At 43.9% G+C, this 21,804-nt stretch overlaps 9 protein-coding genes across 10 annotated transcripts; 3 read left to right on the top strand and 6 right to left on the bottom strand.

Annotated features, from left to right (window-relative positions):
* Nucleotides 1–29: 29 nt before the first annotated feature.
* On the bottom strand, nucleotides 30–2,746 carry BCIN_11g06260 (hypothetical protein). The gene is made up of 3 exons (XM_024696127.1): nucleotides 2,207–2,746; nucleotides 729–2,150; nucleotides 30–671 (listed from the first exon to the last, which is right to left on the bottom strand). The coding sequence occupies exons 1-3, from the start codon at nucleotides 2,563–2,565 to the stop codon at nucleotides 377–379; spliced, it is 2,076 nt and encodes a 691-aa protein (XP_024551931.1). The 5' UTR covers nucleotides 2,566–2,746; the 3' UTR covers nucleotides 30–376.
* A 689-nt stretch (nucleotides 2,747–3,435) lies between these two features.
* BCIN_11g06250 (hypothetical protein) lies at nucleotides 3,436–4,482 on the top strand. The gene is made up of 3 exons (XM_001548270.2): nucleotides 3,436–3,687; nucleotides 4,100–4,202; nucleotides 4,330–4,482. Exons 1-3 carry the CDS (start codon nucleotides 3,546–3,548, stop codon nucleotides 4,367–4,369), a joined length of 285 nt encoding a protein of 94 aa, XP_001548320.1. The 5' UTR covers nucleotides 3,436–3,545; the 3' UTR covers nucleotides 4,370–4,482.
* A 14-nt stretch (nucleotides 4,483–4,496) lies between these two features.
* Nucleotides 4,497–6,433, bottom strand: Bcpgk1. Its single transcript, XM_001548271.2, has 3 exons — nucleotides 6,161–6,433; nucleotides 5,554–5,977; nucleotides 4,497–5,451 (listed from the first exon to the last, which is right to left on the bottom strand). Exons 1-3 carry the CDS (start codon nucleotides 6,224–6,226, stop codon nucleotides 4,685–4,687), a joined length of 1,257 nt encoding a protein of 418 aa, XP_001548321.1. The 5' UTR covers nucleotides 6,227–6,433; the 3' UTR covers nucleotides 4,497–4,684.
* A 287-nt stretch (nucleotides 6,434–6,720) lies between these two features.
* Nucleotides 6,721–8,309, bottom strand: BCIN_11g06230 (hypothetical protein). The gene is made up of 4 exons (XM_024696126.1): nucleotides 7,969–8,309; nucleotides 7,382–7,850; nucleotides 7,163–7,329; nucleotides 6,721–7,101 (listed from the first exon to the last, which is right to left on the bottom strand). Exons 1-4 carry the CDS (start codon nucleotides 8,041–8,043, stop codon nucleotides 6,985–6,987), a joined length of 828 nt encoding a protein of 275 aa, XP_024551930.1. The 5' UTR covers nucleotides 8,044–8,309; the 3' UTR covers nucleotides 6,721–6,984.
* A 654-nt stretch (nucleotides 8,310–8,963) lies between these two features.
* BCIN_11g06220 (hypothetical protein) lies at nucleotides 8,964–10,283 on the bottom strand. The gene is made up of 2 exons (XM_024696125.1): nucleotides 9,901–10,283; nucleotides 8,964–9,848 (listed from the first exon to the last, which is right to left on the bottom strand). The coding sequence occupies exon 2, from the start codon at nucleotides 9,842–9,844 to the stop codon at nucleotides 9,257–9,259; it is 588 nt and encodes a 195-aa protein (XP_024551929.1). The 5' UTR covers nucleotides 9,845–9,848; nucleotides 9,901–10,283; the 3' UTR covers nucleotides 8,964–9,256.
* A 390-nt stretch (nucleotides 10,284–10,673) lies between these two features.
* BCIN_11g06210 (hypothetical protein) lies at nucleotides 10,674–11,783 on the bottom strand. Of its 2 annotated transcripts, XM_024696123.1 has the most exons (2): nucleotides 11,247–11,783; nucleotides 10,674–11,193 (listed from the first exon to the last, which is right to left on the bottom strand). In XM_024696123.1, exons 1-2 carry the CDS (start codon nucleotides 11,377–11,379, stop codon nucleotides 10,922–10,924), a joined length of 405 nt encoding a protein of 134 aa, XP_024551927.1. In that variant the 5' UTR covers nucleotides 11,380–11,783; the 3' UTR covers nucleotides 10,674–10,921. The 2 variants fall into 2 exon arrangements, with proteins under 2 accessions (XP_024551927.1, XP_024551928.1); XM_024696124.1 differs by having other exon boundaries at nucleotides 10,674–11,783.
* Nucleotides 11,784–13,358: 1,575 nt separating this feature from the next.
* Nucleotides 13,359–14,957, top strand: BCIN_11g06200 (hypothetical protein). The gene has a single exon (XM_024696122.1). The coding sequence runs from the start codon at nucleotides 13,422–13,424 to the stop codon at nucleotides 14,652–14,654; it is 1,233 nt and encodes a 410-aa protein (XP_024551926.1). The 5' UTR covers nucleotides 13,359–13,421; the 3' UTR covers nucleotides 14,655–14,957.
* A 390-nt stretch (nucleotides 14,958–15,347) lies between these two features.
* On the bottom strand, nucleotides 15,348–16,737 carry BCIN_11g06190 (hypothetical protein). The gene has a single exon (XM_024696121.1). The coding sequence runs from the start codon at nucleotides 16,566–16,568 to the stop codon at nucleotides 15,561–15,563; it is 1,008 nt and encodes a 335-aa protein (XP_024551925.1). The 5' UTR covers nucleotides 16,569–16,737; the 3' UTR covers nucleotides 15,348–15,560.
* A 2,265-nt stretch (nucleotides 16,738–19,002) lies between these two features.
* BCIN_11g06180 (hypothetical protein) lies at nucleotides 19,003–21,478 on the top strand. Its single transcript, XM_024696120.1, has 3 exons — nucleotides 19,003–19,530; nucleotides 19,580–20,615; nucleotides 20,670–21,478. The coding sequence occupies exons 1-3, from the start codon at nucleotides 19,054–19,056 to the stop codon at nucleotides 20,789–20,791; spliced, it is 1,635 nt and encodes a 544-aa protein (XP_024551924.1). The 5' UTR covers nucleotides 19,003–19,053; the 3' UTR covers nucleotides 20,792–21,478.
* Nucleotides 21,479–21,804: the final 326 nt, after the last annotated feature.

The following is a 21,804-nucleotide window of genomic DNA, read 5'->3' as shown; positions in this document are numbered from 1 at the left end:
TTGTTCGTAATTAGAGGTATTATAACAAATGGTATACTTTTCAACATTTCTCAATTCATTCTATCTCAATTTATCTAATCTTTAGAAGATCTATCTCGAATCATTTATTCATCCTCATTCTCTTCCTAAAGTCCTTTCAGAACCTATTCTTCGTTCTCAGATCACTATGATATCATTCGTGTCTCCGTTATCCAGTCCCAGCAACCATCCACCTCGCCAGCCAAAACTCCAATGCCAAAACTGATCCATATTTCTATAAATACCAACGTAAACCGACGGGCGTCTTTTCTTTCTACATCTCACGTATTTTGGTCCCACGTGTTTTCGCCTATCTATCTCTATCGCCCACCTCATCCGACGATCTTCTGTTCTGCCTTTATAGGCCAGCCAATCCCTTCTCTCGTCTGACTGTAAGCAAACTAGTACTGATCTTGAAGCTCATCCTCGCCTCAAAAACATAAGTTTGTGGCCAACTGTGCAATTTGAGTAATTTCTCTTCACAATCAAGTACCTTTTCCTTCCGATACTCTATTAACTTTCCATCGGAAATCTTCCCTTCCGAAGCTGTATCTCCCGTTGGGGGCAAATCTTTCTCGTGCCAGGAACAACACGCTAATTCGTAGTAGGCGGAAGGAAGAGTCCAGTCATCTCTGAGAGCGCCACGCGCGTGTCTGGTATATGTTAGTTATCGTGTTCAGGAGAGACACAGATATAAAGAGGGGCAATACCTTTCAGAGTCCACAATTTCCCCTTTCAAGATCTTCCTCGCTTCCTCGTACCTCCCCATGTTCCTCACCACACATCCACGTAGCAAAAGATGAATAGCTTTATCATCCTCATCCTCGTTACATTTCTCCGGGCACGTCATTCTATTCTCCTCGAGAAGATCTAAGCATTTCTGCAACTCCACATTTCCACTTTTCTTAACTCCATTCCAGAAGTATATCATTTCAACAAAAGGACTGGGTCCAATTGCATCCACAAGATCTACATTCCATGTTTTGGCTCTTTGTTCCCATTTACCTACCTTGCTTACTATGTAGATATCGAAAGGGAGTTGCTTAGCCATGACCTTTTGTTTGCCTGCTAGAGGTGGAGCTTTCAGGAGAAATTCAGTAGCTTGTTTCTTATGGATCTTAGCGGCTGTAGGATCGCTGAGTCGCGTATTGCGGTAAAGTTCGACATATGAAGCACCGGCCATGTAGTGGTATAACGTTGGACTCCAGGCACTTTGTTCGCTGCAATTGATCCATGCCGCCGCCGATTTTTGATACTCGTGGAAAAACAAGGTAGTAAGAGCCATCTCGAATGTATTGATCATAGCAATTTGTTTCATCTTACTCTTAGAGTTATCTTCCAAGATTTCAAGCGCACCTTGCAAGTTTTTGTTATAAGATAACATGCGAGCTTCTTCCAGTTTCCACAATCTAGAATGGGGGTGTCGAGATTTCATTTCAGCCAGAAGCGCCTCGCATTTCTTTTTTGGGTATCCCGTAAGATTTTCATCAGCTCCAGCGTCTGTAGGTAGAATATCACAGAATCCAGCCAATCCATTGTAATATCCAAGCAAAGCAAGAGCAGCAATAGCACTGTTGAAATTTTGATATCTTGTCGCTTGCCATAGGAGTCTGGTTCCACGTTCTCGATCCCCTTTGAATCCGACGATGTACAATATTTTGTTGAAGATTGGATTTTCAATCATAGAGAAAACAAGGAGTAAAAGGCCGCAACACAATCGAACTCCAGAATGTATGAAAATATCTGTTCGGTTGGTGAACACTCTTTCTGCAAGTTCCGGCTCAATATCATAGGGGTTAGTAACCGAGGGTGGTGAAGGCGGTCTCGAGACGTCTGGAAGTGAAGCATTGTGCTCGTCCATCTTTTCATCGAGGTCTCCCACAGAGATATTTGCCGTTTGATGTGCAATATCATCAACCGTAACTGCTGGTAAAGTACTCTTTCGGCTTGGAGGTCTAGAAGTGAGTGAAGTCGTACTTGAACTCGAACTCGCCATCTTCTCCAAATGTTTGTTCTCGATCTCCAGGATTCCATCCAGCGTAAGATATGCCTTTCTCAACTTGTAAAAGCCCTTGACTGCTTCTGTGATACTTCCGCTGAGAACGGCCGTGATCGCACTCGTCAATTGAGCCCTATCATAAACTGTATCAGCACCAATTCTCTACATTCCCTTGGGAACGAAACTTACACAGAATAACACAACAGATACTCTGTACCCTGTGGGTATATTTTTGATTGGAAAGCCGTAGTATCCTTTTGAGCTTTCTTCATGTCTTCCCAACTTTTATTCTCGGCTTCTAGTAAAATTGCCGCAGCTTCCTTGAGTAAATCCTTCTCTACACCCATCATCGCAGACAAAAATCCGGATATTCCTCTCCCAAGATGATGGTATGAGGAATCGTTTTTCTTCAGTAGTTTGTCTGCTTCATCGATATCGTCGTTCAACAATTTTAACATCGCAGCCTCGACATCCCGTAAATGCTGTTCTTCGTCTTCTCCAACCATTGTAGGTGCTGCCTTGACGGCAGATCTAAACCACCTGCTCATTTTGACTGTTCTGTTAAATGTGTTTGCGCGAGTGCATGAAATGTGGTTTTGTTTTCGTGTATGATGTGTGAAGGTCTCGCGACCTTAAGGGACTGTTATTCTGGCCAGGGGATCATGGGTTCTGTGTTCGTAAAGTAGAACTTATAAAGGTCATGGGCATTCAATGTCAAAGATGAATCTCAAGAAGTGGACAAACCGGAGGGCCTCGGATACGGCCTGTTCTGTTGGTGAAACGATGTTGATGTATTTCAAGTTCGAAAACCTGGCGCTCGGAGAATGCGGGGCAGTGAATTGAGGCAGGTGTGATGATGATGGTGATGTTGATAGTTTCACATACACGTACAACGAGAGAATAAGACAAGCAGAAGAAAAGTCAGGAAAGAAAAAGGAAAGAGATCCTTCTTATAATGGTCCAGATCAACCAAAATCTCAGGCCCGGTCCGCCATTCACAATATCACAATCGGCGAAAAGCAAGGAGACGGAAAGAAACATGAATGAGAAAATAAAGTCCGTAGCTTACTTTCCAAAGCCTCGCACTTCGTAATTACGGCCATCAGTGAGTGCACTTGGAGGCAGCCGTCATCTATCCATTTTTGTTAATGGTTAAAACCTCCGAGTACCTGGTGGCTGTGTAGTGATTGTTGGATCCATTGGAAAAGCTCAGGCCTAGAAGAGGCGGCGGAACAGCAAAGCGGCAAGGGTCTTTTATTAAGAACATGGAGCACTGACTGACTAAGCTCAAACTCTACGATCACCTGGTGGATATTGGTCCTCAGCTTATCTAATCTGCCAGGGATTTCTTGCGAGCTTGCCTTGTGCGATCTCACTCTGCTGTACAGTGCGACATTCCAAACCACGTTCGCATCGCAGACCCATTTCCCTACGATCCAACCGCCGCACGAAACGAAAACCATACCACATTATCTTACCTCACATCGTCAATCTACGGATCTATCCTCGCATTTTCAAACCACCCGTCATGTCCGCAGCACCAGCCTCTGGCGCCGTCCCAACAACAAAGGCCACCAGCGCCGATAAATCATCCGCCGATGCGTCGAAAGATCAAAAGCCCGTCACTACATTAGAGGAAGACGACGAGTTTGAGGATTTCCCAGTTGAGAGTAGGTTTATCTCTTAATCTATATTTGGTATTGGCGGCGATTCGAAAGCGGTTCAAGTGATGATTACCAATAGAGTCAAGCACTGAAGTGAGCCGTTAAAAAGCGGTTCCCTAATTGATGACCACAATTGCGTTATGGTGTCTGATGAATCTTGAAGCTCGAGGATTTGGCAAATTAGCTATGGATGATGGACGGTACGGGGAGAGGGAGAGTAGCTTTCCGAGCTTGCTCGCAGAGTACAGTCCAGCTGAGATACAGATTTGGAACTGCGGAGATATGTGCCTGCATTCTACAGCTCTTCCTGTTATTCCAACTTCGCTCCTCGTTTCCCTATACCAAAGAAGGGCCAATATCATACAAGAGCAGGATCTACAGATTTGCACATTTTAAGCTAACATGTTTACCCCTCTAGACTGGAGCCAAGAAGACACAGAAGTACCCGGCGACAACACACATTTGTGGGAAGAGAGCTGGGATGACGATGATACTTCGGAGGATTTCTCTGCGCAGTTGAAGTATGTATTACCATACCACACTCTGATTCCTCGTTCTATTTTACACCTACCAGCTATGATACACCCATTCACGCAGTCTGTTGCTGCACATTAAGATTCCCACATACTAACTTTATTTCGTTTACAGGGAAGAATTGAAGAAAGTCGAAGCAAACAAGAAGAGATGAGCAGGAAATATTTTGTTCCATGGGTGATACACAATCAATCGGGAGTTAAGGGCATGACATCATATCACATACAGCACATCAAAGTAGAAATTACTAGAAGATGATAGGCATACAATGGAGACGATCATGATGTGCATTTCTCTATAATAATGTTTTTTTGTTATTCATTTCGTCATTCCAATATCCCTTCGCGATTCGAGCTATCATGTACTGTTTCCTCACCCAACGAATTTTCCTATAGTTATAGGTTGGATTTATTTGAACGGTCTGATATCCCATCAGAACCGAGCCATTCTACAAACGTGACCTCCAAATTTACTTACTCGACAAAGCAGAAACACCTGGGAGATCCTTGCCCTCGAGCAATTCCAAAGAAGCTCCACCACCAGTTGAAACGTGGCTAAGCTTGCTCTCAACGCCGTACTTAGCAGCCACAGTAGCGGTGTCACCACCACCAATAATAACAATCTTTCCATTCTGAGCAGCATCGACGGCAGCATCAAGAGTAGCCTTGGTACCCTTGGCAAAAGCCTCAAATTCGAAGACTCCTGGTGGACCGTTCCAGAGGATAGTCTTGGACTCATCGATGGCTTTCTTGTAGAGTTCGATACTCTTGACTCCACAGTCGAGACCCATCCATCCATCTGGGATACCCTCCTCATCGGTAGCAGTGCCAGTGTTGGCATCCTTGGCAAAGTTATCGGCAGTAATGTAATCAACTGGGAGAACAAGCTCAACGTTGTTCTTCTTGGCCTTCTCAACGAGATCCTTAACAGTCTTGCTTCCAGCCTCATCGAAAAGAGAGTTACCAATCTTAACACCCTCCAATGTCTTCTTGAATGTGAATGCCATACCACCACAAACGATGAGCTTGTTGACTTTGCCGAGAAGGTTGTCAATCAATTGAATCTTATCAGAAACCTTGGCTCCTCCGAGAATGGCCAAGAATGGTCGTTGAGGGTTCTCCAAAGCCTTGGCGAAGTACTCGAGTTCCTTCTTCATGAGGAATCCGGATGCCTTTTGTGGAAGATCAACACCGACCATGGAGCTGTGAGCTCTGTGAGCAGTTCCGAAAGCATCGTCTTGAAGCCGTTAATTAGCCTATGCCCCTTTTAAATGCCCAAAATGAAGCTTGACATCAAAACTTCAAGATCCGCGATAAACCCCCCCAAAAAAAGACTCACTGATGAAAATATCTCCCAAAGCAGTCAAACCCTTTCTGAACTCCTCAACCTTCTCCTTATCAGCCTTAACCTTCTTTCCCTCTGCATCCTTTGAGCTTCCCTCCTCCTCAGCATGGAATCTCAAGTTCTCAAGCAACACAACTTGTCCTCCAGTTGCCTTGTTAACAATTTCTTCGACTTCCTTTCCTACACAATCTGGTGCCATCTCGACCTTCTTTCCGCCCAAAAGCTTCTCGAGCTCTGGGACGACGGGCTTTAAAGAATATTTGGCGTTAACCTTTCCATCTGGACGTCCCAAGTGAGACATGAGAACAACGGCTTTAGCACCATTGTCGATGGCATATTTGATGGTTGGGACTGCGCCTGCAATACGTTGGTTGTTGGTAATGTTCTTGTCGGAGTCGAGAGGGACGTTGAAATCGACCTAGTGGGTGGGCAGTTAGTTAGCTAGTTTAGTTATTTTAGATGCCGTTTTTAGTATGTGTAACGCGGCCTTCCAATCTTCCAGTATCTATTGAATGAGAAAGGTATGGCTTGTGCTCGATATAGGATAACATAGGATTACATGATGGAGATTCAACGACAGGTAAGGAGAACTGTAACATACTCTGATCAAAACTCTCTTGTCCTTGACGTCAACGTCGGTGATGGAAAGCTTGTTTGAAAGAGACATCTTTTTGTAGTAATAGATTCAAAGTATCGAGTGATAGTTAGAAGAAAGAAGATCCGGACTGAGCTTCTTATAGTTTTGATTGCAAAGGTGGTAATGATTTAGAAATTGGTTGAGAAGAAACAAAAGCTTAAAACAAAAGGGACGTGAGTTGAGATTTGATGGAATGCCCCTCTATCATGGTGGGGGTGGTTTTCTTGGATCCTCCCCTCGGCAGCTTGTCGGGAGTATCCGTGACCTTTTCGTATCAGATTTAAGGAACTGAAGCCATCATTTCATTGTCTATTGAGTATGCTTGAATGGGAGATCCAAGCTATGAAGTTTTCTGAGACGCGGGCATCTGCTTGGATGTTTGAATGGTAAGACATTCGCAATTATAACAAGGTGCCGTCTCTACCTGCTCCAGAAAGCTCGTTTGCTCATATAGGGCAGGCAAGTTGAAGATTACAAAGAGCAAATGCCACCCAATAGTTCCAGATATCAGACAGAATTATTATTGCTAATAGATATTTGTACTTGAGTAAAATCAATACGATATGTAAATCTGTAGTCTAGAAAGAAATCATGATATTCGCCTCCAAAAATCCAGGCGCCAAACACCATTTGAATGTCCCAACCAGATATGAAAATCAAACTCGTAGATATATTGTCCAGTGTGACCTATCCAGACCAAAATTCAGACCTAGAACTCCATTCCTTGCCAATGCCGCTGATTCCGGGTTGTCAATCGTGCCTTCCTTTTCGCATACTCGGGTCTAGAGTTACAATAATCTGATGTTTGGCGATACCGGGGCTGATCGAACTTCCAAAGCATCTTCAGCTGCATTCGATAAGGAGAGATAAGCTGTCCACGCAATACCAACAGTCGAAACGAATGGCTATTAAAATGGTTAGCATTGAGTACTAGGATGTAAGATTCTGCTTTGGTGGAGAGCCTACTAATTGGAATTGAATTGGCATAAGGCGGAAGTTGATGATTTGTACCAGAGGCCAAACCATAAAGTTAGCCTTTAGTGTTGGAAGATACATATCTCTTAGCTTTTGAGCAACCGCTCTCTTTCCGCCACCTTCTGCGACGGTCATAACAACGAAGAAATTAGCGATGCCTGCGAACAGTTAGTTGCCATGTCTCTAATGATATCGAAGGACTTTTCATACCGACTGGTGCGAAAACCAATTGATCCATCGCAACCATCTTCATTGCTGGTCCAAAAGCGCTCGATTTTGTGATTGGAAATGCTTTTGATAGGAACTTGAACCATTTAAACTGTATAGGCGCCATCGCGAATCCATACGCCATGAACCGAGTCAAGCGCTCGAAATCAAAAGGTGGCGGTAGAATCTTGGAATCAGGAATAAGATCACGATCGTTGAATGGATTTTTCCTATCGAGTTCGTGAATTTCTATCGCCAACGAATCATCCTTCCTTAATCCTCCTTGTTTTCGCACGGCGGATTGTCTAATTGCCGTTATAGATTGTGCCACTGTGTCAGCTATGCCGCCCAGTACTGCGTTTGTCACCATCATGGTGAGTACTGGACGGGCAGCATAGTAGCTGTTGAATTTTGCGGTAAGTCTCCCGACCATTATGAGTTCGATGAGGAAGATAATTGTGTGAATGAGAGGCTGCGATTGCAAATTTGTGTTAGCATCTGAAAGCTGGAAATTGGTTCCGGCCTAAAATCACTAGGCAATCCAGCACAAAAGTAGAGACGGGATCAAATGGAAGGTGCGCAGGACTCACAACTCTGCCGTAAATGTATTTGCTGTTTGCTGTCCGCATAAAGCGTCGCCGTTGGATTTCGAACGGTAGAGGCATGGTTGAGGGAGACCGGCGAGTAGGTAGCAGAAATAAATGGGTTGTGAATTGGACGGTGGGTTCCCTGGGAATTATGACGACAGAGACAAAGACAAGATCGATGATCTTTTAGTTTCCGATAGGACTACTCGTACTGCGAATTATAAGCCTTGATACTTCTCGCTTTCGGATGATTCTCTCCAACCAGATAAAATACAACAAATAATTTAGAAGACAAACAAATCAGTCTGAAATGCGACGATATGGAATAAGAATACTTGAGAATCGGTTGTGAAGGATGATGGAAGTGAGAGGAGGGGGAAGAATTGGTTGCCTTTCCCCGAAACCACTGAGCCACTCCTTCACACCGGCAATCATGTTAGTTTCAGTTACGAAATCATTCGCTAGCAGTCAATAAATTCATGCGTTGATCTTTTCGAGACTTGATGTCAAATAGATTGCAATGAGTACAGATCTACTTAACGCGTAACTTCAAGAATATGCACTATTGCTTGATTCCATTCGCCTTCGCCTTCGTCTGCATATGCTTCATGACAAACCGGAAAGCGTTCGACAGTTTCTGTTACCTACCTAAGGTTAGTTGGTTGTTTAAATAGTAAGCTTCAAGAGTGACTGATTGATTGTAAGATCTTACGTAGAAAACTTCGTAATCTAACATTTTTCATTTAGGTAAGGTCGGTCCCCGCACTTTGTCGCGGAGTAGATTAAAATACGATGTTTTCCTCGCGAAAATTGTTCAGGGGTTTGAGCTTTCTAATTGATATTCTGGGCATCGAAGCTTTACAATAAGAATCTCCCCGTCCTTCATTGTCGGGTACACGCTACGGATCTTACCTTGAGCTACATCAGTTAAATTTTACAGATGCTCTAGTGAGCTGGATCTCTGCGCGTAGCTTTGGAATGTTCGTTCTAGTCAGTACTGGAGCACATCCTGAATTATCAAAGTCGTGGGCTGTAAAGATTCTCGCATATATTGGAAATCCGGATGCTAATAATGCTATCTGTCATATCAATCTAACAGCATTCTCAGTCTAACATTCTGTTTCCTATTATCTTCCAACTATGAACAACCTTAGCCAGTATTATGCGCAAATTCAGCAAACCATCTCCAAAGCAACTTCAACCTGTTCCAACCCAGCCTATCTCTGCCACCTGACGTCTCAAACGTCACAGTTATTCTTGAGAATAAGAATTGGCACACCTCCACTGCGTTCTAACACTTAAACTGCGCGTAACAAGCATAAGTACCATCCCCCTCAATTGCACACCACCAACCCGGATTTCCACCATCCGTACCACCAACTCCATAATGACCGCCTGCGTAATCGAAACTTGGAGATGCTGTAGGACTATTTCCTATCATCACAACGCCATAAGGCAACTGTGAAGCCAAAAAGAATGTCTTATACAAAGGAATGTTAGTTGTTCCGCCGATAACATTGCAGGATGGGTTGAAGATCCAAGCATCTTGGACGAGGGGTCTAGTGGGAAAGTTGGACTTAGTGGCAAGTTGACAGATTCCGGGCGATTGCATGTTGCAGACAGGTGGGTTTGGTGGACCGGGAGAAGATGGTGGAGAGGTAGGAGCGGAGGTGCTGATCGCGGTTGTAGAGGTGCTTGTCGACACTGGAGGTGCCTTGGAAGTGGTGGAAGTGGTGGAAGGCGGTGCAGAAGAGCCGGGGGCTGAAGAGGGGGTGCAAGGAGATTGTCGGCGATTGACTCGGCGAGCTTCAACTACATTGTCGCTTGAGAGGAAGAGCAAGACGCTGAGAAGGGCGACAAAGTACTTCGAGTGCTGCATCTTTCTGTTTTCGTTCAGCATATTTCTTTCGTCATATAAGTTTGCTTTCACTATACCTGTCTCTTGCTACTTGTTTTATTTTCCCGAGAGTTTGGAAGTCCAAATGTATGTTCGTTACTTGATTCTGCTTCTCTTATTGCTCTGTTGAACGTCGCAAGTGTCGTGGGGCTTGGAAAGAAAGTCAAAGATCAATTGTAATGAAAGGTTTTTGTCTTAATTCTTCAAATTGTGTTTTTGAGTCTCGAAATTACCGTTAGGCCTCGGAGGGAATTATCGATTCGTTCGAATGGAAACTTCTTGTATATCACACCTGAAATTGCTTCGTTGGAAGTACCGCGAGACTTGTTGTTCACAATTTCGATTTGTCCTAGGGACGAAGGTGAATGTTAAAAAGAGGAAAATAATTCAAACACAGTGGGAAAAGGCAATGATTTTCATCTGGTATGTCACAGAAAGAAATCCAGTCTGGTTGTACAGGTTTATAGGTAAAAGAGTGTTAGTTCTAGACAACCCTTTTTGTTTTTTTGAACAGATGCACATGTCCCATGTCGTCGTCTTATGACCCCGCGCTAGTGTCTCCAAGCTTCATTGAGATCATTACTTGAACTCTATTGAATCATTCTTCGTCCGAATTCGGTAATGTCTTCATTTTGGGAAGGAATTCTCGGTCTTATTGCACAATGGTGTGGTTTTTATGTATTTCGGAATGTTACAAAAAGTTTTGTGTAGAGCGGAATGATACACGTAATTGTGTTCATGTGCTTTTTTTATACTTTGGAGTTTCCGTCGTTCTTTTTCCCTTGTGTCTCAGCGACCATATCGGGTATCGTGTCGCAATATTCACATGACCAAGAATAAAAATCAAAAGCTAACAGAAGTAAAGTTGGGTGCCCATCATTTTAGAACGCCAAAGAAAGAGAAAGTTTAACAATTGACGGTCATCTAAAGCTTTGTGATCACCATGGAAAACAACCCAGCGCCTCATCACACACGCATCACTCTTGAGTACTATATCCACATGTCCTCCGAGAAGCCAGTAACGACACGCGCTATATACATATCGAAACTCTTGGGATCTCAACCATCTTTATTCGATTTGTTGAACCCTTGTCGTCGATCCAAATACGCGTTGTGTACTGGTTGGAGCTCGACATTGATTGAGGGAGTATTTGAGGTGCCATCACAGTCCGTGATACCTAATCCCATTGCAGCCACCGCGCCAAGAGCTTCTACAGCTTGCAAAATATTGTTCGAGTCGACCGAATTGGTGAGAGAGGGCTCGGGAGTTTCGTCGGACTTGACTTCGACTGTGGGTGTTCGTACAGCGAGCAACTCAACAATTTTGTGCACTGCACGTGAAGCAATCAGTAAGGCACATTATAGAGTGGTTTACAGTACTTGCAATCATCTGTTCTGAGCGGTTGTCTATATTTTCTCCAGATATACGTGAGACTCACCAAGACCATGGTGACTCTATACACTACAGTTGCGATAACATCCGGGCTCCAAGTAGCCTGACTAGGTAAGGGTGGCATTTCGTGGAAAGATAAAATCTCTGGCTGGTTGAAAAAATGATGTTCCGCTGCAATTGATGTATTGAACGGGGTTGGTGAAAGGTTCGGCCCTTACTAAAAGCTTTTTCGGTTCAAAGCTACTTTCAACAACGCTTGTATGGCGGATAGCAGCGGTAGATGTTGAAATCCCTCTATCGAGGTTGCTGTCAAAAGAGGTGTGTGGGATTGGGGAGGTCGGAACCGGATCTTGCAGATTTGGCAGTCAAAATTGTGTAGAAAGTCTGTCTTATGAATGTTATTCGAAAGGTAAGAAAGAAAGAGGGATTTTTCTGCAGTATATATACACCGAATTCTCAACTTGGTCGCAGCATCGATATTGGCAGATTGGGGATACTACTGCATCGCCATGCCTTTTGAGCAGAATCATAGAGTAAAAGTATTGACCAGAGTCACTGTTAGTTAAAAATTGGGCATTGCAGAGTAATGATAGCTTTTGCGTCGCCATATGTATTTTGAGTAGAGTCAGAACTCATTTGGACCGGGGTTTATCTGGACATCAATCCACTCGTCTAAAAAGGCGACGCTCTTCGAATATGATATATCAAGCTGTGGCAAATTCTAGATTGCGAGGTGCGGGCGATCTGGTTGTGACTGAAACTCTACAGGACAAGATAAAGATTTGGGCTGGCGATGCACTTCAAAACTCACAGACAGAGGTCAAAAAGATGTCCGACAATCACAATCCTACCGTGCCAGGATATTCCTGTCCACCCTTGTGGCTGGTGAATGAGCACACGAACCTTGTCCTGCACTCACTGCACATTTTCGGGTAGAGTTGGGTTTGTGTGTGGGATGCAGAGAGGAGAGAAAAAAAAAAGTTTCGCTATCCCTGGCTAAGAACCATCATACTAGGTAGGCACTAGGCTTATACACACAATTCCTACCCACACCCTTAACCAGAATTATCCGCGCACACATACACTACTCCTACTTGAGTGAGGTGCATGACAAAAAAAAGGAAAAGGCGATGTTCGGTTGCGGGCACTTGAATTCAGGAGCCGACACAAACACGATGGTTGGCGATGCAGTTCAAAGGGCACGTCAGCATTTCCAGCATGCATACCATCCATCATGTACGCAACACACAAAAGAACAGGAACCACCAAACCTATCAACATTACCGGTATACTTGGAATCATCATTACTGCTGAGAATCATGTCTTTTACCGAACCGCAACCTCCTCGTACTTTTCCTGCCTACATCTTCGTTGTGTAATCTAGCTTTACAAATTCCAATTCCAAATTCCAATTTTCCCTGAGTACCTACTACACCACTGTCTCTTTAATCCTAAAATATTAAGTCATGCTAGAGATGTTTAGTTTCACTCGAAAAACGAAGCAGAATACTTTGTGGATACTGGTCTGGTAATGTTACAACACTTTTAGAATTCACAATGTCGAATTCATGCGTCATCTAGGGGTTAGTGTGTGAGTGGCTAGCAAGGTAATTGGGCAGCATCAAAAATGAGATACTGCATCGCCTTGAACCTTGAGAATTGACGGATGGACAGGGGAAATGGCGATGCATTTTTAAATCCTGAGAGCTCCCAGGGTATCAATGAGATGTGCATCGCCTTTTCCAAACCGCTTCGGCGGCCAGTTTCTGGATACTGGCGTACAAATGTTGCATGGATTACACGTAAGCGCCTATCAAAGACCATAAGCTACAGCTGAATGTACCATGCATCATGCAACATCATACGCAGCACAGCCTATTTTACCATGCAAGGAAAAATACGCATCATCGGTGCATGATACATATTGCATACTTTCACAGTTGATGATGTATGGGTTGCATCCTTGATATGAATGGTAGGTAGGCGAGATATGCAGTGTATGGCTCCTGTGTCCTGTGTCCAGACTTGTCCTAACCGGCTGGCACGATGTGATGCATTTCAAAAAATCAAGGCGATGCATATATCAAAACCTAGGTCTCAGTTTCTATAAACAGAACAATTCCCCAAGAAATTAAAAGTCGATTTTAAATCAGCCAACTGAACATCATGAATGAATATGACTACAAAAATCACCAGAGAAGCATTCTCGAGAAGGCTCCCGCAACGCAGTACCTGTTACAACAATACAAATGCCACGAAATCCACAAATTACTCGATTTTCTATGTCAACAACTGAAGCAATTGGAAATGATAGATAATTCGAAACCTCTGATGATTTGGAGGGACGAGTTCAATGTCATCATCAATGTTTTGAACGAAAAAGCCATCGCTGCTTTCCATGAAAAATACAGCTCCCTCCAAGCAACCGCTAAGTCAACTTTAGTAAACTCACGGAGTCTCAATCACTCTCGAGCATCCAAGAAAGGGTCAGGTCTACGTATATCTGAGATCATAGATCTGACCCTTGAAAGCAATGAAGACTACACAGAAATTGGCGTGGGAAATGCCAATGAAAATCCCAGCAGCTCGGTCAACTATTTCATGTCTCATGATCTTGCGCAAAGTACAACTACCACATCACCATCATGGGACATCCAAGATTTTAATAATTCATCCATCACTCGAGGTATGGGGGAGAAGCAAGCATTCAATGGAAGTGGAATAATAGATCCAGAACTTGCCGTTCAGTATACCGAAGAACAAATGGAAACATATATTCCCCCTATCCCATTTAGTACCCCGGTTTCACATTCCACGCCTCAAGAGAACTTGCTTGAACCTATATCTAGCTCTGAAACGGTGCCTAGCTCCACGAGATCCCGGAAGAGAGGCGATCCCCACCAGTGCGACGTTTGTTCCAAGACATTCACAAGGGGGACTACACTCCGTGAACACGAAAGGAGTCATACAAATGAAAAGCCTTACAAGTGCACTACCTGTGAAAAGGGCTTCTCGAGACGCAAAGACTGTCGTCGCCATGAGCTCCTGCATACGAATGTTAGGAAATTTTGCTGTCATTTCGACGATGTATATCAGAAGTTTTTTAAGACTGAGAACCCTTTTGGATGCAGGAGAAGTTTCACAAGAATGGATGCGCTCAAAGCACATTGGAACTCACTGAGGGGTGCTGATTGCTTGAAAGAGCTTTTTGAGTTAGCGAAAAGGTATACTCTTGCTGAGCAGGTTTGTTTTTGCGGCATCGACTTTGAAACTATAGATGACTTAAAAGCACACCTTAGTGTTCCTTTTCAGACAAGTTGTTTAAAAAATGATGTCACGGAGATGGCTGAAGAAATCATGTTGGATCAATATAGCGAGTCGGACTCTGATCAAGAGTAGGAAGCATCGGCTCAGAATGAAGTAGGTTACCGAGAATTGAGAATTTGTGTTGCCCGTATAAGGTTGAAAAATTTACCATATCAAAGCATACCTAGATAGTGTTCAGGGATATGCGTAAACTCGTTTGGGCATTGGAGTTTTGGATTACCATTGACATTTTGATTTTGGATTGAGGGCAGGCACTGGTAGCAGAAATGTTGTTTGATTGGAAACTCTCATGGACCAGGAATGAGTCTGAATGATTGGAAATTTTGCCGGGATTTGATTATACTGGGGACATCATGGGACTGCAGGGGAGGGTGTTGGTACGAGAAGGATACGGAAGACGTAGCACCCACGAATATCGTAGGTCCTGTATGTCTAATTGTATTCTATCTAAAGAGCTAGCTACGTATTGAAAGTAGTAAGCCTAGTAAAGGCCTACTTAAAGAGCTAGTCTCTTTCGCATTCGCTTAGGGCTTTATTACAGTTGCTATATTACAGTGGTAATTGAATTGAAGTCATTCACTTCGTTCACACAGAGGGGGTCACTTATAGACATATTTTGATATACCGTTTATGGAGTTAAATTGGGACGTTGAAACATGATGCCAATCAAATTGACATTGAGAAAATGAAAAATCACTGTTAATTTCAACATACATAGGTGTGTTAATTGAAGGTGCATCATTTAGCTAAATAGATGCTTTCTCATGATATCACTATACATTTATCTTGGTTCCCAATCATCTCCCTCATCATTCTATCCACTGGCCATCTACATAATTCACCCGAATGAATCCGACTTTGTCAGTACGGCTGTTTGACATTCGAGTCTGCCTCGATTAGCCAGAGTAACCTTTCCTGGCTCTTCCTCGCTTCGCTTGGCTCATCTCATTTCCACCAATAGCCCAACCCAAAGTCCTTTTACCTCAGCAACTTTTGAAGATAATCAAGAGAAGCAAGAGATCGTGCCCCTGTCCCAAACGACTGCTCAGAAATTCGATTCAGCTCATCTACTGACGTGATTCTCGCCTGCGGGAGTTCAAATCCATAGGTCGCAATAGAATGATTTGTGTTTTCCACACATCTGATAATTTCGTCGAAAAGTGAATCAAGATCCACAAACTTTTCCTTTTGTTGCAAGGTGGCATGCTGCTCGATCATGACTTCTGCCAGTAAGTGTGATAAATGCTTTACGATGAATGCTGTCAAGTTTTGTTTGTGGCTATGAATATGCGACTTCTCTTGCGCAATCCATAGAGTGCTGACCTCTCGAAGGGATGATGTTATCCAACGGATACTTCGATAGTTTTCGCGATGGCCATTGTGCACCTCCATACACACGATGGCAGATTTGATAAAATCCATGTCGTTTTTTTCGCTTTGGTTGAAATTTCGTGTGCATGAGCGCAGCATTTTTAGAGCATTCAGGTTTTTGAAACAAATGGTGTCGGAGGCACGAAGATTGTCTATAGCAATGTAGATCGGTGCGCCGCCTATTTCGCGGCCAAAAACTGGGCGGTAGTATTTCAACGCCACTTCTCTAGCATCTGCACAGGCGTGGAGAAGACTTGGAATCCGATACTGGGCTGTGAGTGATGTGGTTGCAGTATCGACGGATGCGCTATTTTTATGAGTATATGCGGTACCTCGATGGTATTGATTGACTTGCAATTCTTCATTGATGGGGTGGACCTTGGTGTCTATCGTAACGATTTGCGCATCAATATCTGCAGCAGCCACCTTCCATATTTCGAGCTGAAGCTCCTTAGGAAGCCATCGAAAGAGATTAAAACGATCTAGGGAAGTTTCGCGTTGTTGAGGGACGTTAAAGTCTTGTTGAACAGCAATATCTGAGTCCGCAGAGGTGGTAGGGATAGCATAATGATGCAAATCCAGACAAATGCGCTTTTTTGGAGGGAAACAATCCATTGCGTTTTTGAGATGCGAGAACTGATGTGGTCAAGATGATAGAAGAAGTGAACTAGATTCGAAAACCATTGTGCGAAGCTGGAGTGCTATTTAAGGATAAGATAATAAAAGCTATACGGCCCCCTCAACTTACGGTGTCTTTGATACGGCGTTAATACGGCGTTGGTTCAGAGAATTTTCAAGAATTGAGGTGCAGTATATTGTACGGCTAAAGAGTGAATATTTTTTCATCTATGCTAACGACCGTACACCGTAAGACGCAACTATTAACAACAACAACCACAACCTTGAGAGCTTTTTTGGGTCGTTTTTAATGCAATTCGGTTAAATTCAATAAACTGAATTCACTCAAGTATCAAGTATCTACAATGCAACTAGATACATTGCAGATGTCAGACAGTGATAGAACAAAACAGCCACAATCTGATTAGCAATTATTATGCAAAAGTCGAAATAGTTTCAATGCATCATTGCTACGGTTGACAACATGTGGAGAGAAACACGGAAGTTTTCGCGCTCGGAGGTTCAGTCACTTTGAAGTTTTCGAACATGATCTTTTGCTTTCAGTTCCTGAAAGAATTTACCACGAGGAACTCCAATGGAACTTGGTATCATCTCCATATGTATGGTGGTATAGCTTCTCTTGAAAGCCCGTCTCTTGAGACTGCGTTGCACTTGCTATTGCTGAGAGTTCGAGAAGGCCTATTTGAGTTGATTCGGGGAGAATGCCCAGATATATGAGTAAGGATAGGAGACAGGGACATATGTTTGAACAAGCAGCAAAAACTCCACAACAGAGAAATAAACTCGACACGAGATGATCGAGGCGATTATGAATGATGAGGCCAGCTTTCCAACTCAAGAAGACGTGCGAAAAACTCCATTCCACTGGGGGAGAAGTTGCTTCGAGCGAGGAATCTCCTCGCATACCATTGAGATGTTTGATGACGTTGAATTTGAGTTGCGAGTTGGCTCGTAGTTCACGCCCAAGTTCAAGACAAGCTTCCTTGGCGCCAATACTCTTCTTACCAAGACTAAATAGGTTTGATTCCATTGTCTGGGCAGATGCAAAGTTCCGAATCTACATCATTCAAGTGGATGGAGAGCGGCTAGAGAGTGTTCGGTTGGGAGGGAATGAGTTAGATCTATCCATCCCCTTCCCACTCCCACCCACCTACCTCAGTCATTTAAGAAACCAGGACTAGCTTTGGAAATTGGGAGGAACAAGTTATCCGGGTCGATACTACGCGCCCACTCGAGAGTGCCTAGGTATATATAGTACATAGCTAGGAACTCGTATTAGCGAGATTGGTTAGAACAGTTACCTTATCTAAATTAGAAACGAGTCCGATCGCATCTCTTTCTCTTCACGTATCGTACGCATTATTTCATAGGCATTTAACATAAACTTTACGATGAACTGCTCGAGCCCCGTGATCCCCCGCGCCACTTCTCTACCTTATCAAGTCGCACGGGTCACATCAATCCTTGCACGCCAGCCTTTGGTCACTGCATTGACAAAACACATACGACCTCGTTTCCTTTATCAGAAGTCAGGACATGTCAAGTTGTCAAGTTGTCAAGTTGTCAACCGGTGTTTCGTTGCACCAAAACGTTTCCTCTTCTCCTCATCACAACATGAGCCGTTACTCCGGCCATCCGCATGATCCTTTTCGTGGCTCTGCTCTCCAACTATTGCATTGTGCTCCAAATGCCACTCATGCCAGTGTCTTATCTGCTCCCTCCATCTTCGAGCCCAATAGCAAGCGATATGTAGTGGTCTTTTAAGGTTCTCACGATTTCCATATCAGAAAATTGGATGTGGCGTACACTTCGTATCACCACTATCTCCCGAACCCTGCCTTAGGGTTTGAATCTGGATGCATTTCCGTCAAGCAAGCTTGGATTATATTCCACTATTGGCACGGTGGTCCTTCCAGAACGTGGTATACGGCGTGCGCCGATGGATTCATTCCAAGCATCCAATAACTACCCCAGCTTCAGATGCTCTTTCTTTATTGTTCCTTCTGAACTTTACCATACTCATCCTCTTGCTATCCTGTGCCTCCCTCGGCCAATTGCCAGCATGGAAATCGGAGCACCCGCGATGTTTCCCCATCTGAACCTTGCTCCACTTACCACCAAATACCTTCCTGATAAAGATTTGCCAAGAAGGAACCAACCAGGACGCTTATCTACACGAGCCAGTGAAGATCACCAAACTCTTGCGAAAAAGGTCCCATCTGCGTGAGTTCTTATCAGGCTTGCTACGTACAGCTCACCTATCGTTTTTCGTTCAATTGATTCGTCCCAAGATATGGGAGGCACCCCTCATTGAGTTAAATTAATTTTTCTAGAATGTCAAGCCTTGGCTTTCCGTTGCATACATATGTAACTAGGTCGTGTTCCCCCTCTGGTTGTCCTACCCGTCCCAGAAAGTTTTCATCTTTTCATTCTGCTTCCCTAAATTTTCAACCTTGGAGCAATGTCGGACTTCGTCCACGGTGATCAGGCTGATCTAAAACATGCTCACCATGTTAAACATTCCCATGATCTGGAGAACGGCCGCCTCGAAAAAGACCTCGATCCTGCTGTGATCACGGCTGGAAGTCATGAATCCGAGGGCGAGTCTGAGGAGATAGTCTTGGCTAGACAACTTCGAGAGAAAAAAGGCTTCCTGCGTAGCCTGCGACGTGGTGAAGAATGGCTCGACGAAAAGCTGGGAATCGAAACGCAAGGCATTGATAGGATACACGAAGAAGACAAGCAACCTCCGTCAATCCTCAACGTCTTCTTTTTCTGGTGGTCTCTCACAATGCATGTTGGTACCATACCAATTGGCCTTCTTGGGACGGATCCCGAAGTCTATGGTCTCTCCCTGAGTCAAGCAGTTGGCGCCATTATTGTTTCAACTATTTTGGGAGCCGCTTGCACTGCATATACTGGTACTCTTGGTCCAAAGGTAAGTGTTCTGGAAATGTGCTACTTAAATACTGCTAACGGGCTTTAAGCTTGGTCTCCGTGCAATTGCATGTTCTCGATACTCCTTCGGTTTCTACGGTGCAAAACTCTGCTCAGTTCTCAATGTTATTATCGGTGGAGGTTTCGCCGTGGTCAATATTGTGGTGGTGGGTCAGATTCTGGCTGCTGTCTCTGATTACTCTATGACAATTGTGGTGGGAATTATCATCATCGCAGTCGTCAGTTATATTGTATCAATTTTCGGTTTCAGAATCATTCACACTTGGGAGAAATACTCGTGGATCATGACATTCATTATCATGTGCATCTTGATTGGCCAGGTCGCTCCCAAGATGGAGCCAAGTCTTCCATCTGAGGTTTCTGGTCTTGGTTTCTCAGGCTCTTGGCTTAGCTTCTTCGCTGTATGCTTCTCTTCTGCCTCGGGATGGTGCTCAATTGCTTCGGATTATTACTGCAACTACCCTGCCAATACCAAGGGCTGGAAAATCTTCTTCCTCACCATTTTAGGAATTTCCCTTCCCACGATCTTTGCGACTATTATCGGTGCATGTCTGGGAAATGCGGCACTGGCTTCATCAAAAAATCCAACTTGGGCAGCGGCATACGAAGATCATGGACTTGGTGGGCTTCTTCTAGAGTCTTTCCATCCGTTCCGATTCTCCAAGTTCTGCCTTGTCCTACTGGTTTTCTCAGTTATCGGTAACAACGTCGCTGTGAACTACTCTAGTGGTCTTAGTCTCCAATTGCTTGGTCATTATTTCCATGCAATCCCAAGATTCATTTGGTCGTTTGTCAATGCCCTTGTAATTGCCGTTCTAGCAATTGCTGGTAGAGCACACTTATCCAGTATCGTCAGCGACTTTGTATCCCTACTTGGATATTGGACGGTTTCTTTCACATTTATTCTCCTAATAGAAGACAAATGGTTCCGTCGCACAGAAGGTTACGACTTGAACTCTTGGGATATACCCGGTAAACTACCATGGGGACTGGCTGCTGTTATGGCTCTTTTGGTTGGTTATCTGGGTGGTGGTCTGCCTGGCATGGCTCAGGTTTGGTATGTCGGTAAGTAACAATCACTTTCTCAGAGTATGTTCAACATGCTAACACTACAACTAGGCCCAATTGCAGCTAAATTTGGACCCTACGGAGGTGATGTTGGAATCTTCCTAAGTGGTGTCTTTACTATCGTGACGTATCCTCCACTTCGATGGTATGAGCGTAAGATCACCGGCAGGTAGACCAAGAGTTGAATACTTGTTACCTAAAAACTTAATTCTATTTCCTATTTGGATAATTCATTTACACATTCACAAACATATATTCTTGAAAACAAGTAGTGATTACCTACTTCCAAAAAAACAGAACAAATCCCATCCTACCTAAAGTCTTTAAAAATTGGCTAGATAAACACCTATGTGGGCCGGTTAAGTAGAAAACGTTGATCGCTGAAATTCTTGATACCCCTCATTTTACTCAACGGCAAAACACCCCTCCTTCCCAACGCAGAATTGCTATAACACATCAAAACACAACACAACACATACATGCCTATCATTTAAAACAATCTTCCATTCCGCTTCAACCTCTTCCATGCAGTCTTCCACCAAGTTCTAGCCTATGTCATCCCCGTAACACCAAGCGTCAATCCACCTTCCTGCATCCTCCCGCCACCATGTAGTTCATTTCCCCACCGGATCAAAAAAAAAATGTGGAATTTCGCGTTACATGCTGCATTTCTGTTCCGCTAAGCACAGTCAATCCAAATGGAAAAGGAAGGTCACATGGCGTGGAGTTCTCGTGCTGCGGCCCTGCTCGGCTTCGTGCATACAGGTTTGTCATTTGTCATTTGTCACGTTGTGGTGCATGAAACTGTTGGGACTTGGTATATGTCAATGTCAATGAATGCTTAAATACGCATGTGCGCATGTATGTATATGTGTAGGGAGATTAAAGATAATAGGGATGGTTTGCAGGAGGCAGGTAGTACATGCAGAGTTGTTCTTCCGATGTGCCGAGATTGACCGAGGAGGGAGGGGAATGTAATGCAAGTGGTAATGAATTTAGGTCAGTCAAATGGATTGAGAGAATGCACTGGTTTATAAGGGATATTCGACCGCGCGGAATTGGGGACGGCATTTTGACTGGAAAGAAAGAGGTATCAATGCAGCATGTGTTATGATTCCTTGAAACGGATCAACCAGGATATAGAAAGCCATCCCCGGCACGAGGTCACAGGTGAGGCTTGCGATGT

The sequence above is a fragment of the Botrytis cinerea genome, chromosome 11, assembly GCF_000143535.2.
Source record: "Botrytis cinerea B05.10 chromosome 11, complete sequence".
NCBI lineage: Eukaryota > Fungi > Ascomycota > Leotiomycetes > Helotiales > Sclerotiniaceae > Botrytis > Botrytis cinerea.
The sequence above is the reverse complement of the archived record's forward strand: the minus strand, read 5'-3'. Positions and strand labels throughout refer to the sequence as shown.

Excerpts from the sequence above, each read along its gene's own strand:
- BCIN_11g06230 (XM_024696126.1), bottom strand. The coding sequence starts at position 8,043 with ATGCCTCTACCGTTCGAAATCCAACGGCGACGCTTTATGCGGACAGCA. Across the intron at positions 7,851-7,968 it reads AATACATTTACGGCAGAGTT|CCTCTCATTCACACAATTAT; the intron begins GTGAGTCCTGCG and ends TTGCAATCGCAG. Across the intron at positions 7,102-7,162 it reads TGCCAATTCAATTCCAATTA|CCATTCGTTTCGACTGTTGG; the intron begins GTAGGCTCTCCA and ends CCATTTTAATAG.
- Bcpgk1 (XM_001548271.2), bottom strand. The coding sequence starts at position 6,226 with ATGTCTCTTTCAAACAAGCTTTCCATCACCGACGTTGACGTCAAGGAC. Across the intron at positions 5,978-6,160 it reads ACAAGAGAGTTTTGATCAGA|GTCGATTTCAACGTCCCTCT; the intron begins GTATGTTACAGT and ends CCCACCCACTAG. Across the intron at positions 5,452-5,553 it reads TTTGGGAGATATTTTCATCA|ACGATGCTTTCGGAACTGCT; the intron begins GTGAGTCTTTTT and ends AACGGCTTCAAG.
- BCIN_11g06200 (XM_024696122.1), top strand. The coding sequence starts at position 13,422 with ATGAATGAATATGACTACAAAAATCACCAGAGAAGCATTCTCGAGAAG.
- BCIN_11g06260 (XM_024696127.1), bottom strand. The coding sequence starts at position 2,565 with ATGAGCAGGTGGTTTAGATCTGCCGTCAAGGCAGCACCTACAATGGTT. Across the intron at positions 2,151-2,206 it reads TATCTGTTGTGTTATTCTGT|GGCTCAATTGACGAGTGCGA; the intron begins GTAAGTTTCGTT and ends AGTTTATGATAG. Across the intron at positions 672-728 it reads GAAATTGTGGACTCTGAAAG|ACACGCGCGTGGCGCTCTCA; the intron begins GTATTGCCCCTC and ends AACATATACCAG.
- BCIN_11g06210 (XM_024696123.1), bottom strand. The coding sequence starts at position 11,379 with ATGCCACCCTTACCTAGTCAGGCTACTTGGAGCCCGGATGTTATCGCA. Across the intron at positions 11,194-11,246 it reads ACCGCTCAGAACAGATGATT|TGCACAAAATTGTTGAGTTG; the intron begins GCAAGTACTGTA and ends CTTCACGTGCAG.
- BCIN_11g06190 (XM_024696121.1), bottom strand. The coding sequence starts at position 16,568 with ATGGATTGTTTCCCTCCAAAAAAGCGCATTTGTCTGGATTTGCATCAT.
- BCIN_11g06250 (XM_001548270.2), top strand. The coding sequence starts at position 3,546 with ATGTCCGCAGCACCAGCCTCTGGCGCCGTCCCAACAACAAAGGCCACC. Across the intron at positions 3,688-4,099 it reads TGAGGATTTCCCAGTTGAGA|ACTGGAGCCAAGAAGACACA; the intron begins GTAGGTTTATCT and ends TTACCCCTCTAG. Across the intron at positions 4,203-4,329 it reads GATTTCTCTGCGCAGTTGAA|GGAAGAATTGAAGAAAGTCG; the intron begins GTATGTATTACC and ends TTTCGTTTACAG.
- BCIN_11g06180 (XM_024696120.1), top strand. The coding sequence starts at position 19,054 with ATGTCGGACTTCGTCCACGGTGATCAGGCTGATCTAAAACATGCTCAC. Across the intron at positions 19,531-19,579 it reads CTGGTACTCTTGGTCCAAAG|CTTGGTCTCCGTGCAATTGC; the intron begins GTAAGTGTTCTG and ends ACGGGCTTTAAG. Across the intron at positions 20,616-20,669 it reads GGCTCAGGTTTGGTATGTCG|GCCCAATTGCAGCTAAATTT; the intron begins GTAAGTAACAAT and ends CACTACAACTAG.
- BCIN_11g06220 (XM_024696125.1), bottom strand. The coding sequence starts at position 9,844 with ATGCAGCACTCGAAGTACTTTGTCGCCCTTCTCAGCGTCTTGCTCTTC.